At 38.1% G+C, this 15,140-nt stretch overlaps 1 protein-coding gene across 1 annotated transcript in view; it reads right to left on the bottom strand.

The window, feature by feature from the left end:
* MTMR7 (myotubularin related protein 7) overlaps window positions 1–13,676 on the bottom strand; it is a 112,864-nt gene extending 99,188 nt beyond the window's left edge. The window contains exon 1 of the mRNA XM_021694175.2: window positions 13,653–13,676. Within this exon, the coding sequence (XP_021549850.1) occupies window positions 13,653–13,676 (24 nt within the window). The remainder of the gene's footprint in view (window positions 1–13,652) is intronic.
* Between the last annotated feature and the right edge of the window lie 1,464 nt (window positions 13,677–15,140).

Here is a 15,140-nt window from a genome sequence, read left to right as displayed (position 1 = left end):
ATGAAATAATTTACGATGTATCCAACGTGAGATGCTGTAGTTATGACCGCTTTTCATAAGAATGTTTAATAAAATGAGAAAAAATATTTATAGTGTATTATGACATATAAAAACCAGGTCTCATCCCCCCCAAATTATATACACACACAAAGAAAGAAAATGAACTTAACTTTTTATATTATTTTCTATTTATATGTAAAGAAAGGGCTGATAATCTATACCAAGTTAAGAGCAGTTTTTCCTGGGTTTTGAGATATGCATGATTTTTATTTTCTTTCTGCTCTTTTGAACTAAATTTTCTGTGATATACTTTTATAAGCAGAAAAAAAGGCTTTTCAAAAAATATACATAGGGCGCCTGGGTGGCTCAGTCGTTAAGCGTCTGCCTTCGGCTCAGGTCACGGTCCCAGGGTCCTGGGATCGAGTCCCACATCGGGCTCCCTGCTTGGAGGGAAGCCTGCTTCTCCCTCTCCCACTCCCCCTGCTTGTGTTCCTGCTCTCGCTGTCTCTCTGTCAAATAAATAAATAAAATCTTTAAAAAAAAAAAAAAATACATAAATATGACTGACACCTAAAGTACAAGTGATAAAAGAAAAAAATGCGTAAGTTAGACTTCATCAAAATTAAAAACCTTTATGCTTCAAAGGATGCCATCAAGACTACGAAAAGAAAACTGACAGAATGGGAGGAGACATTTGCAAGTCATATATCTAGTTAGGGACCTGTATCCAGAATATACAAAGAACTTTCTTGGACTAAATAAGTAAATAAATAAAAAGACAAAAAATGTAACTTAAAAATGATTAAAGGATTTAAACAGATGGTTCTCCAAAGAAGATAAAACCAATGGTCACTAAGCACATGAAAAGACAGGCAACATAATTAGTCATTAGAGAAATGCAAACCAAAACCATGATAAATACCACTTTACACCCACTAAGATGAATAAAAGAAAAAAGACAGTAATAAGTGCTGACAAGGATATGGAAAGACTGGAATCCTCATACATTGTTGGTGGAACTTTGAAACAGTACAGCGACTTCATTACAGTTCCTCAAAATGTTAAACCTAGGGTTGCCATATGATTCAGCAATTCCACTCTTAGAGAAGTGAGATTCCACCCAGGAGAAAGAAAAACATATGCCCACACAAAAACTTGTATACAAAAGTTCACAGGAGCATTATTCATAATAGCCCAACAATGGAAACAAGACAAATACCCATCAATTGATAAGTAGATAAACAAAATCTGGTATATCCATAGAATGGATAGAAAGTAATGAAGTACTGATACATGCTACAACAGGGATGAATCTTGAAAACATTATGCTAAGTGAAAAAAGCAAGCCACATGTTGTAGGACTCAATGTATATGAAATGTCCAGAAAAAGCTAATACACAGAGACAGAAAGTGCATTAATGGTTGATGGTTAAGCAGGAGGGAGAAATGGGAGTGATCATTACTAAGTATGGGTTTCTTTTTGGAGTGATGACATGTTCTGGAATTAGATAATTGTGTTGGTGAATATACAAAAAAGGACAGAATTATATACTTTAAAAGAATTAATTTTATAGTATGTGAATTCTGAATAAAGTTATTAAATATATATGTAAATATATATATACACACACACCATCCACATAATAAAATCACCAATTATTAAAATGAAAACAGATATAAGTAGGTAATATAGAGAAGTAACAAAATGTCAAAAAACATGTGTGAAAAGGTTTCAACATCACTAGTAAAAAAAAAAAAAAAAAACACAATGAAAGAATGAAGTACCATCCTCCTTCTTTAAATTAGCAAATATTTTTATTTTTATTTTTTTAGGCTTTCTTTGCCTTTATTTTTTGTATTAACAACATATATTATTGGTTTCAGATGTACAGGTCTGTGATTCATAATACCCAGTAGCAAATATTTTTTTAAATAATAAGCAATGGCACAGTGAGAAGGACACTATACCTAAAATCAATTTCTAAAAATTGATGTTTTTGTAAAGTCATTTGGCAATATATATCAATCATTCATCTTCTGTGACACAGTAATTCCATCTAGGGTTCTATCCTAAGGGAGTAATCACATATGCAGATAATAATTAATAAACAAGATTTTCATCATAACATTATTGTAATAGCCTTATGGGGAAATGGTTAATGTGATAATGATATTTCTGTATTATAAAACATCACATAGTCTTCTAAAAGCATATTTTCAAAGACCACAATACAGTAAGTTAAAGAAAGCATACTACAAAATTGAGCTGGGTGATCCTTAATTTCTAAACAAACAAATAAAAAGGTTGAGTATTCATGCGATGAAAAAAATGGCAGAAGGAAATATATTCAAATATTAACAGTGGTTAATTTCTGTATCAACTCTAATATAGAATCAAAAATAATACTTTTATAACCTGAAAATTATTATTTGTTAAATGAAATTGAAAGAAGAGATAACACTTAGTGCTAATGATATACTGGTAGTGAATGACACAGAAAAAGAATCTTCTCAGGAGTCTATTGAGCTCTCTCAATCACAGAGAACACTTGCAAATCAGATCACTATTTTCAAATGGGGGACATGAAATTTTGTAATTATAAGTTGGTAAGTTTGACATTAATTCAAGGCAAGATTCTAAAATTGCTTCTTTAATGGAATTTTGTATGAACCTAGAAAAGGAAACCATCAGTCCGCAGGAACATTGTGGATTCACTCAGTCATCATCACAGACAACTTCATTTTTTTCTTCAATAAGCTATCTGGAGAGGTGATAAAGGACAAGTTTCTCAAATGGTAGACGGCACCAAACTGAAAGAACAAGTTAATCTGCTATCAGGATTGAGATCCTGGGAGATGGGGGCAAAGTAGCTTTGGTTACTAGGAAGTCACATCCACCTAACCTAGTTTCTTTCTTGGATGAGATCATGGATGAGGTAACAGGAGGTGAGCTTGTTAAAGTGCCAATGGTACAAACCAAGAGGGGCAGAAGTGTACCAGATCAAAAGACAGAATAAGCAATTAAGCAATAAACCAAATCCAATGAGACTACATTCAACAAAGATAAGGGTAAGACACTAGCATTCAAGGAAAAGGCAGGGCAGGCTTGACTGCACAGCACAATGTGGGGAGCTAACTTAAGGGTTCTCTTCCACACTCAGTTCACCAAAAGGCCACTGAGATGTGGCTCTGTGGAACACACGATTTAAAAATCATTATTAAATTTTACTTTTTCTCAATTCAACAAAACCTGCAGTAATCATATTTTTGTAACTCACTGAGTAAAACATCCAGGATGGTAAAGGGACTTAAACGAAGCCACTGGTTGGTTACCAGAACAGGTGGCACTAAGCTAACTACTCAGGTAGGAGGGAAGCATTAGGGGGATGGCAACATCAAATGAAATACTTGAAGGGCCCTTTCCTGGAAGGAGGGTTGACGTACTGGGCAATCTCCCAATGAACAGAGCTAGACCTAACTGCCAAAAACTAAAGTGAAACAGATTTTTACTAAATATAAAGAAAACTTCTTAATGTTTAGAGCTGTCCATGGTCATTATGGACTGCCAAGGGACACAGTGAGTTCTGTGCATGAGAAGTATGAAACTCGGAGTAGCTGGGGACTTGGCTTCAAGGAAACTCAAACATGAATCTAGAACAGAGAACTACAAAACCCACCAGAAAACAGCTAAAAAAATAGCAATAAATACATACCTATCAATACTTATTTAAAATGTAAATGGACCAAATGCTCCAATCAAAAGACTCGGTCTGACTAAATGGATTAAAAAACAAGACCCATATATACGCTGCCTCCAAGAGACTCACTTCAGACCTAAAGACACACACAGACTGAAAGTGAAGGGATGGAAAAAGCTATTCTATGCAAATGGACTGAAAAGAAATCTGGGATAGCAATACTTATATCAGACAAAGCAGACTTTAAAAACAAAGACTGTGACAAGAGACAAAGAAGGTCATTACAAAATGATAAAGGGATCACTCCAACAAGAAGATATAACAACTATAAGTATCTATGCACCCAACATAAGAGCACCTAAATATGTAAAGCAAATACTAACACATATAAAGGTAGAAACTGACAGCAATACAATATTGAAGATTTTCACACCCCCTATACATCAATGGATAGATCATCCAAAGAGAAAATCAATAAGGAAAGAGAGTCCTTAAATGATACATTAGACAAAATAGATTAAAAGATAAATAAAAAACATGCCATTCAAACACAGAAGATTCCTTTCAAGTGTACACGTAACATTCTCCAGAATAGATCACATGTTAGGCCACAAAACAAGTCTCAATAAATTTAAGAAGACTGAAATCAAGCATTTTTTCCAACCACGATGATATGAAATTAGAAATTAATTATAATAAAAAAAAAAACTAGGAGAAAAAACCACAAGTACATAGAGGTCAAACAACATGCTACTAAACAACGAATGGGTCAACAGAGATCAAAGAGGAAATCCAAAAATACCTTGAGACAAATAAGAATGGAAAAACAATGGTCCAAATTCTATGGGACATAGCAAAAGCATTTCTAAGAGGGAAGTTTATATTAATACCTCAAAAAATAAGGAAAATCTCAAATAAGCAATCTAACTTCCACCCAATGGACTAAAAAAAGAAGAATACACAAAGCCCAAAGTTAGTAGAAGGAAGTAATAAAAATAAGAAGGGAAATAAATGAAATATAAACTTTAAAAACAATATAAAAGATCAATAAAACTAAGAGCTGGTCTGGTCCAAAGATAACAAAATTGAAAACCCTTTAGCCAGACTCAATAAGAAAAATACAAAGAGGGCCCAAATAAAATCGGAAATGAAAGAGGAGAAGGTACAACTGACACCACAGAGATACAAAGGATTATAAGAAACTACTATGAACAATTATATGCCAACAAACTGGACTTAGAAAAAAATGAATAAACCTAGAAGAAATGGAAAAATCCTAGAAACATATAATCTTCCAAACTGAACAAGGAAGAAATAGAAATTCTGAACAGACCAAGTATTAGGATAAAATTGAATAGGTAATCAAGACACTCCCAATAAACAAAAGTCCAGATGGGTTTACAGGTCAATTCTACCATATGTTAAAGGAGAGTTAATATCTGTCCTCTCAAACTATTCCCCAAAAAATAGAAGAGGAAGAAAACTTCCAAACTCATTCTATGAGGCCAGCACTACCCTGATATCAAAACTAAAAACACTACAAAAAAAAAAAATAATAAGATAAAATTACAGGCCAATATCCCTGATGAACACGAACACAAAAATCCTCAACAAAATATTACCAAACTAAATTCAACAATATAGTAAAAGGATCATATAGCACAATCGAGTAGGATTTTGAAAGGATGGTTCAATATGTGCAAATCAATCAATGTGTACACTACATTAACAAAATGATAAAAACTCTCAACAAAGTGAGTATAGAGGGAACATACCCCAGTATAATAAACACCATATATGACAAACCCACTATCATACTCTACAATGAAAAGCTGAAAGCTTTTCTTCTAAGATCAGGAACAAGACAAAGATGCTCACTCTCACAACTTTTATTCAACATAGTACTGAAAATCCTAGCCCCAGTAATCAGACAAGCAAAAGAAATGAGGCATCCAAGTTGGTAAGGAAGAAGTAAAACTGTTACTATTTGCCAACAAAATGGTATAGAAAACTCTAAAAACTCCACAAAAAAACTATTAGAATAAACAAATTCAGTAAAGTTGCAGGAGACAAAATTAATACCCAGAAATCTGTTGCTAATAAATCTATACACTAATAACAAAGTATCAGAAACATAAATTAAGAAAACAATCCCATTTACAATTCCATCAAAAAGAATGAAATACCTAGAAATAAATGTAACTAAGGAGGTTAAAGACTTGTATTATGAAAACTAGAAGACATGGATGAAAAAATTGAAAACAGCACAAATAAATGAAAAGATATACTGTGCTCATGGACTGGAAGAATCAATATTGTTAAAATGTCCATACTACCTAAAGCAATCTATGGATTCAGTGCAATCCCTATCAAAATACCAATGGCATATTTCACAGAACTAGAATAAATAAATCTAAAATTTGTATGAAACCACAAAAGACCCCAAATAGCCAAAGCAATCTTGAGAAAGAACAAAATTGGAAGTATCAAGCTCCCGGATATCAAACTATACTATATACCTATAGTAATCAAAACATTATGGTACTGGCACTAAAACAGACACATAAATCAATGGAACAGAACAGAGCCCAGAAATAAACCCACATTTATATGGTCAATTAATCTAAAACAAAGGAGGCAGGAATACACAATGGGGGAAAGACAGTCTCTTCAATAAAGGGTGCTGAGGAAACTGGACACCTACATGCAAAAGAATGAAACTGGACCACTTTCTTACATCATATACTAAACTCAATATGGATTAAAGACCTATATATTAGACATGAAAACATAAAGCTCATAAAACATAACATAGGCAGTAATCTCAGTGACACCAGCCTTAGCAATATTTTTTTGGATCTATCTTCACAGACAAGGGCAACAAAAGCAAAAATAAACAAATAGGACATCACACTAAAAAGCTTTTTTCACAACAAAGGAAACCATCAACAAAACAAAAAGACAACCTACTAAATTAAAGAAGATATTTGCTAACAATACATCTGATAAGGGACTAATACACAAAATATATAAAGAATTCATGCAACCTGACTCTAAAAAACCCCACAACAATCTGTTTAAAAAATGGGCAGAGGACCTGAACAGACATGTGCCAAAAAGACATACAGATGGCCAACAGACACATGAAAAGATGCTCTACATCACTAATCATCAGGGAAAGGAAAATCACCACCACAATGAGATACCACCTCACACCTGTCAGAATAGACAGTATCAAAAAGAAAAGAAATAACAAATGTTGCAGAGAAAAGGAAACCGCCATGCACTGTTGGGGGGATGAAAATTGGTGCAGCCACTATGGAAAATAGTATGGAGGATCTCAAAAAATTAAAAATAGAATTACCATATGATCCAGCAATTCCACTACTGGGTATTTACCAAAAGGAAACAAAAATGTTAATTCAAAAAGATAGGAGCATTTTGCAGCATTATTTACAATGACCAAGATATGGAAGCAACCCGAGAGTTCATAGATGAATGGATAAAGAATATTTGGCATATTTATGAAATGGAAAATCACTCCATCATAAAAAAGTATGAAGTCTTGCCATTTGCAACTACATGGATGGACCTAGAGGTATGATATTATGCTAAGTGAAGTAAGTCAGACAGAGAAAGACAAACACCATATGATTTCACTTATATGTGGAATCTAAAAAACCAAACAAAGTAGAAACATACTCAAACATACTCCTAAGTACAGAGGACAAATGAGTGGTTGCCAGATGGGAGGAGTGGTAGATGGGCAAAGTAGGTGAAGGAGATTAAGAAGTACAAACTTCCAGTTATAAAATAAATAAGTCACAGGATGTAAAGTACAGCACAGGGAACAGTCAATAATATTGTAATAACCGTGTAGGGTGACAGATGGTGACTAGACTTATGGTGATCGTTTCATAATTATGTAAATGTCAAATCACCATGTTGTACACCTGAAACTGATAATCCTGTATGTCAACTATACTTCAATGAAAAAAAACCAAAACATTATTCTAGTCCATTCTCTTCTCAGATGCCTGAAATACCTCCATATCTTCACTGCCAAGAGTCAACTGTTGAGATGCCTCTATTCTTTTAAAAGATAAACTAATGTCTTTTATACAAACAGATATAATTGTGGGAAACAACCCTCTATATCAGCAAGACTTTCTCCTCTGCCATCTCTATCCTTTGTCTCTGCTGAGACTATGAAGAATTTGCCTAAACACTGGGCCATATGAGAATCTTTCAAATACTGAAAGATATCCTGTAATAACCTCATAAGATTGTTCCTACTCTAAGGCTTTCTAGTCTGGGCAATATATATTAAGAAAACTGTACCAGGGATTTTCACAGGGGCTCAAAATCCAAATCCCTAATAGTAGAGACAGGTTACACAAACTATAGTTACATGAATAATATGCACTCATTAAAACAATAAATAGGGGTGCCTGGGTAGCTCGGTTGGTTAAGCAACTGCCTTCGGCTCAGGTCATGATCCTGGAGTCCCGGGATCGAGTCCTGCACCCGGATCCCGGCTCGGCAGGGAGTCGGCTTCTCCCTCTGACACTCTCCCCTCTCATGCTTTCTCTATTTCTCTCTCTCAAATAAATAAACAAAATCTTTTAAAAAAATAAAACAATAAATAGGTGAGTGAATTCTGAATATAAAATATATATACAAAATAACAGTGGGCAAAAAGTTCAGTATGAGAGAAAAAGCACACTATGACTATGTTAAAAGGGCCATTGTCACAAATTAGAATTGATTTTGGAATGATAGAAATAGAACTTCATGCTCACTGGGTTGGTTTTCTAAGAAACTGTTTAAATGTTCAACAAATTCCATATCCCCTTTTGATGTAAATCTATTTATTCATACCATCTAAACAATTGTTTCCAAAGTATCTAGGTTCTGTACACCATACAATTCATTCTATATTGTTGGAATCACATGAAGAGGAAAGTTTTAGTAATATCCAACGTAAGATGTAATCATAATTTCCCCAAAAAGTAGCATTGAATTATTATATGACCCAGTAATTCCACTTCTAGGGATACACCTAAGAGAATAAAAACTTATTTTCAGGGTGTGGGGGATTGGGCAAAATGAGTGAGGGGAGAGGGAGATACAGGGCTCCAGTTATGGAATGAGTAAATCTTGGCAATAAAAGAGCATAAGGAATACAGTCAGTGATGTGTCATAGCCATGTAATAGGCCAGGTGGTAGCTACACCTGTGGTGAGCACAGCATAATGTATAAATCTGTCAAATCACTAAATTGTACACCTGAAACTAAGGTAACATTGTGAGTCAACTATACTCAAAAAAAAAAAAAATTTTCACACACACACAAACAAGTATAGGAGTGTTCATAGCAGCACCTATTCATAATAATCAAAAAGTGGGAGCAACCCAAATGCCCATCAATTGATGAATGAGTGCAATATTACCCTGCATAAAAGGGAATATTACCCTGCATAAAAGGGAATGAAGTATCATTACATGCTACAACTTGGATGAACCTAGGAAAAAATTATGCTAAATGAAAGAAGTCACAAGAGGCCATATCTTAGATTATGATATGAAATGTCCAGAGTCGGCAAATCTAATAGAGACCGAAAGTAGAATCAGCACTGGGTTTCTTTTGGGGGGTGATGAAATGCTCTGAATTCAAGACTGGTGATGGTTGCACAACATTGTAAATGCACTAAAAAACACTGAATTGTATAAAATGACTGAAATGGTAAATTTAATGTTATTTGGATTCTATCTCATTAAAACTACATATAATCACAAAATACACATCATTATATATATGTGACATACTGACATCGACAAGTACTCGACACTAGATCTATCAGAGGATTTACAATACTGTTCCTAGTCACGGGTACAACACACAAGGCCTGGATCACTAAAGCAAATAGTAAAAACTGAAGAACTGAAGCCAAGAATTACTCCTATTATCCAATTATCAATTTATTTACTGATGCTTAATCAGTGCCAGGAACTGTGTTGGGGGTGAACAAGACATGATCCTCACCTTCATAGGGCTCCTAGTCTAGCAGGGGAGCCAAACATTAAACACTCAAATCTAAAACTTGTAACAAGGAGCATAAGGTGAAATATTGCATTTGGTGATACAATATAACAGGCAAACCTGACTCAGAGGAGGAATTGGGCAATAACCACTCTGAGGAAATTCTATCTAGTCTGTAACTAGAGAGATGAGTTCTAGCCAGGTGAAGAGTGAGAATAAGAGCATCCCCTAGATGGAACAGCAGTGCAGACGTCCTGAGGCAGAAAAGAACTCACATTTGAGAAACCCACAAAGGCTAGTTGTGACCAGAGGGTAGTGAATAAGAAAACGATTGTCACAGAATGAGGCTGGGGAAGTGAGGAGGGGGTCAGTCTACACAGGGCCTTATGGGTCACTCTGAGCATCCTCATTTTATACACTGGGTACAAAGGGAAGCCACCCAGGGTGGCTCAGTCGGTTAAGCATCTGACTCCTGATTTCGGCTCAAGTCATGATCTCAGGGCTGTGAGATAGAGCCCTCTGTCAGGCTCCGCACTCAGCACGGAGTCTGCCTGAAATGCTCTCCTCCTCTCCCTCTGTCCCCCACCCCGCACTCACATTCTCTAAAATAAATAAACAAATCTTAAGAGACAAAAACGAAGGGAAGCCACCCAAGAATTTCAGCGAGCAAGTAACATGACCAACTTGTGCCATCAAAAGCATCCCCAGGCTCCCTCTGTGCAGAAGGGGTTAGAGAAGAGCAGAGGACAGTTACCAGTGAGTAGGCTATTCCAGTAACAGCTCAGACCAGGAGGAAGAGGTGGAAAGAGAAGATATTTTCAAGGTCAGTTTTGCAGTTTGGGAGGTCTTCACATATTTTATTTTATAACTAAAATTTACTGATGTGGGGGGGGAAAAAAAAGTTTCCCAGAAAGATCAAAGCATAAAAAGTAGAGATTATTTAGCCAGGATCTTAGACACACTAGCTTCAGTCCAGTACAAAACCAAGTCCTACAAAACACTTCAAGCTATGTCCAGGAGTCCTGCAGCCTTTTCATATAACTGAACCCAAATTATCCCTAAGCTTCTTGCAGGGTATTTTCTTACGAGCAAGCTTTCAGACTGGTTAAAAAAAAAAATCCAGACAGTGAAGTAAAAACCCAGAAGTTCACTGTGATGAGTGCAGGTAATGCTTGGTGTCCTCACTTTGACCCAACTGCAAACTAGCTTGTCCTTAGAACATTTTTTTTTCTATAAAGGAACCATTCTGGGAGAGAAACACCCTGCTTAACATATGCTCTGTTAAAGGCTTCAGTTAAACATGCACACACACACAGAAAGAAATATGTGCAAAGTATTCCAGATTATTCATGTGCATCTGTCTCCTTAAACTGCACTCCAGAGACTGAAGAAGAACACAGAGGCTGTGATGGATATCATGCAGCTTATAAAGAGTAAATGAATGACTTTCATTGTAGTAGCAAAGCAACTGTACATTATACACACATACATGCATGCACTTCTTTTCCTCTTAAAAGCCTGCTATCTACATGGTAAATATCACTTCAAACACAGAGATCAGAAAAACAAAATTTGCGAATATCCTTATATCCTTCCTTATAGCCCAAGACATGAATCCTGAAATCGAAGGCAAACTAGCTATCCAGCTCCCCCAGAGCATACTGGAAGCAAATAATAAAGATGAATATAACCATTACTAATGACATACTTTGCAACACATACTCTGTAAGTAGCCATGTTCTATTTTTCATTTATACTGTGAAAATTAGTTTTGCACTTAAAAATGCAAAATGAAAAGAGATGTTGTTTAGCCTCAAGCAATCATTTCATCATTTCCGTCTTTATCACTCCTAAGGTTTCAGCCTCTTTGAGGTTGTCATCTTACATCATATGGACACAATTGCATGACAGCTATTTCAAGTGCTCCTGGTCCTCCTTGACTCCTTACATGTTAAGACTCCGCTCTTCTTTAAGAAGACTTCACTCACCCTTAATAGTTGAGCTTATTCTCATCCATTCTCTTGTATATATCTCTGTCCAGACTTAAAACTGTCTCCCCTTCCAGACAAGGAGTTCCCTATGTTTCATGCTCCCAGGACCTAACAGAGCCTCACACATGAAAGGTTCTCAAAGGCTTGAGATGAAATGGATGAGTAAATGAATCTGCTCCACCCAATCTCTAGATTTAATTTTTTCTACCTGTGTTATCCTAAATGTTAATGACCCTCAATTCAATGACATTTCAGATGATTCTCCATTTTCCCCCATTTTTTTCCATTTCCTGATAGAAGAGGATTTCTGATTTGAGGTACTACACTGCGTAGAGAGTGTTCATGAAAACCAATTATAAGTAGAATATTGTTTGCTGTTCAGGTTTACACACGTGGCTTTGTACAGAGTTTGAACACAGATTAGAAAAGGCCTTTAATCCCCAAATTCATATTCTATGGTGCCATGTCACTCTATCACTCTTGCTATTGACATTCACAACAGATATTTTTATAAAGGGCCCCCTTCATCATGACAAAGAAAAAATGCCCTTGGCAAGGACGAAGGGAGTCCATGAGTTAAATTTTTCATTCCGGAATAAATTATTTAGCACGACTTAAATCCTGAAAGCTCTGAGCCACCTACCTTGTGGTTTATGGTGCTCTCTTCTATGTTTACAATTTCCCAATAGTAAAGCAACAATTTAATTCTATAGTGCAAAATCAATACAATTTAAATTTACTATTGGAATTGACACTATCTAGCAAACTAAAAGATTTATTCTTCCACTGACCTGAGATCATTGTAAAGCGGCTTCTACAATGAGGTACTTAGGAACCATTCTAGAATTTAGGAATGAATTCTTCTTACTGGATGCCCACCCCCTCCTCCCTTGCATGAAATGAGTGGGATCCCTGGGGCCGCCTAAATTCTGACCACACAGACCCAGCTTTGACTTAACTCTATCAAGGGCCTAGATTTTGAACGTGAGATCATCCTGGAAACACAAGGAGCTGTGGTGGTAGTAACGAGAGATAGCCAACTGGCTTGAAATACATTCTCATCACTAGTTTAGGGTTTTTATCAGACAGGAATTTGATCATCGTTTTCACTCTAAATTACATTACTAGTGCAACTATGAGTGGGGAAGTTTGGTGCAGCCGTCAACGATTCCAGTGTAATTTATCTGGAATGACCAGGGACCAGGCGCTTTTGTCAAGTGGCAAAAGCTGCTGCTGTTTTCAAACACACCAGTGGATGAATCTGTAAGCTGCGCCCTTCTCCTCAATGAACGAAAACTGGCGGAAAAAGCAAGAAGATGGAAGAACTGATAATAACATTCACCCCACAGCGAACACCGATCATCTTCTCCGTGTAAGTGCACTGCAGCTGATAGCCTGAGGATGGGATAGCTGAAGGGTGAGCCCTGTGGGTCTGAAACCCTTAGATTCAACAAGCTTCCGAAGTGCCTTTAATCCACCTGCACGTAACTCCTTCCCTTGTACCTGTCATCAGGAAGGCTTGTTTCTCTTTCAACTGCTCAGAGCAGGCAACAGAAAATTGAGGGGGGGGGGGGGAGCAGCACCCGCAACCTAGTGCCAGACTAGAAGGGAGCGTTTATCAGCTCATCAGCAGCCCTATTACTCCACGGACGACTGGGGTTCCCTCCCGTCCACCCCTGTCCAATGCGCACTCTGAAGGACAAGAGGTTAGATCCAGCAACAGCCACAGTTAGGCCTGTGAGACAGCGAGAGAAAGACCAGCCTCACAGCGAACCCGGAGATGCTCGAGCGCTGCCTCCTTCTCCCTCGCTCGCCGTGCCGGCTCGGCCAGCGCCCCGCAGGGAAGCCGGGCCTCCCGCCCGCTCAGCATCCCTCCTCCAGCTCCGGCTCTCCCTCTTCCGCCCGCGCCCGTGCCACCAACCTTGGGCGTGCGGATGTGCTCCATGGCGGGCCCACTTCTGCAAGGTCCTGGGCGGGCGCGGCCTCACGCACCTGCGCGCGTCTGCAGCGCGGCGGGAGGGGCGCGGGGAGGGGGCTTCGCGCCCAGGAGCGGGCGGGCCACGGGGCTTGGCTCCGCCTCCAGGTGCGGCGGCGCCCGCGCGAGGCCGGCGTGCGGGCCCGGGGCGCCGGCGCGGCCCTAGAGCGCGCGCGATTCTGCGCTCCTGCCACCTGCCCTGCGTGCGGCCGCCCAGCCCACTGCTGGCTGGGGTCGCCAAGAGCCGCTGGCTGCCCTTTAAGAGGGGCAGCCAGCGTAATACTGTGAGGCTACTGTTCCCCAAGACACAATGGGGGCCTTGTGTTGGGTGTGGCCTCTTGGAGGATTGCTGGGGAGTACGCGCAGCTCCGCACCGAGCATTGATGGGCTTCCTTCCCGAGCATCCCAGGATAGGTAGGACTTCAGGGTGGGTCAGGAAAAAGGCTGCCACTTGCACTCCCGATCTGGGACGGCCTAGTGGGCTATGTCTGTATGTTTGAGCACGTGAGCAGCTGGTAGAGCATTTGGGATAAGGGTGGCAATAAGAGCAACAGTGTTAGATCCTTAGGAGGTGTTCTGTTAAGTCAGGAATCTCACGTCAACCTGCCACTTAGCTGTTGCAAGAGATGCCTTCCCTTGGCACCGTGTTGGGTGTTCATTTGCCATCTTCACTTAGCTCTAACTGAACTAGAAGGTAAAGATACAAAACATCCATTATAAGATAACAATTTTCTATTTATGATATTAAGAGTAGTTACTGCTATTGTTAGTATTAAGCTATTGGGAAAAAGCCAGAGAAGAAATGCCACCACTACCCCCCAACCTTTTTTCTTGCAACCTTAAGTGTTCAACCTTCCACTATAACTAAAAATTTTTTTTCTAGCTCTTATTCATCTCTCTAATTGGATTGTAAATTATTTAACTGTAGAGATTCTGTCTTCTAGCTCTTGTTCAATGCATGGTAAGCACATTGTAGCTTTCCAAATAAATGCTTGATCAATACAGTGTTACTGTTATTTTAAAATTTCGAGATCTTTTTCACAGATCTTGTAGCATTTTACAATGCTACCCTGGGAGACAAATAAAACAAGAACATAAACTGATGTTTGCATTTGACAAAATTGACCCCGGGGTATAATTTCTACCTTACTAAAGAACACCAGGAATAGAGTCAGGAGCACCCTTATACCAACTCACTGGCCTCAGTCTCCTCATTTGTAAAATGGAAGTCATCTGCCTAAATGATCTTAAAGGGAGCTTCCATCTCCAAGTTCCATAAGTACTAAGAATCCTATATTTACTTTGGGGTTTGCATTCTGAATGGGATAATAATCCTGGAATTATGTGACTTCAGGGCTCTTCTATCCCTCTACTGGTGGGCAAATCAAGAGTTTACTTGGTGAGTAATTTTTGCATACAGCTGAAAAACTATGC

This window comes from Neomonachus schauinslandi, chromosome 2, assembly GCF_002201575.2.
Source record: "Neomonachus schauinslandi chromosome 2, ASM220157v2, whole genome shotgun sequence".
Taxonomy (NCBI): domain Eukaryota; kingdom Metazoa; phylum Chordata; class Mammalia; order Carnivora; family Phocidae; genus Neomonachus; species Neomonachus schauinslandi.
The sequence above is the reverse complement of the archived record's forward strand: the minus strand, read 5'-3'. Positions and strand labels throughout refer to the sequence as shown.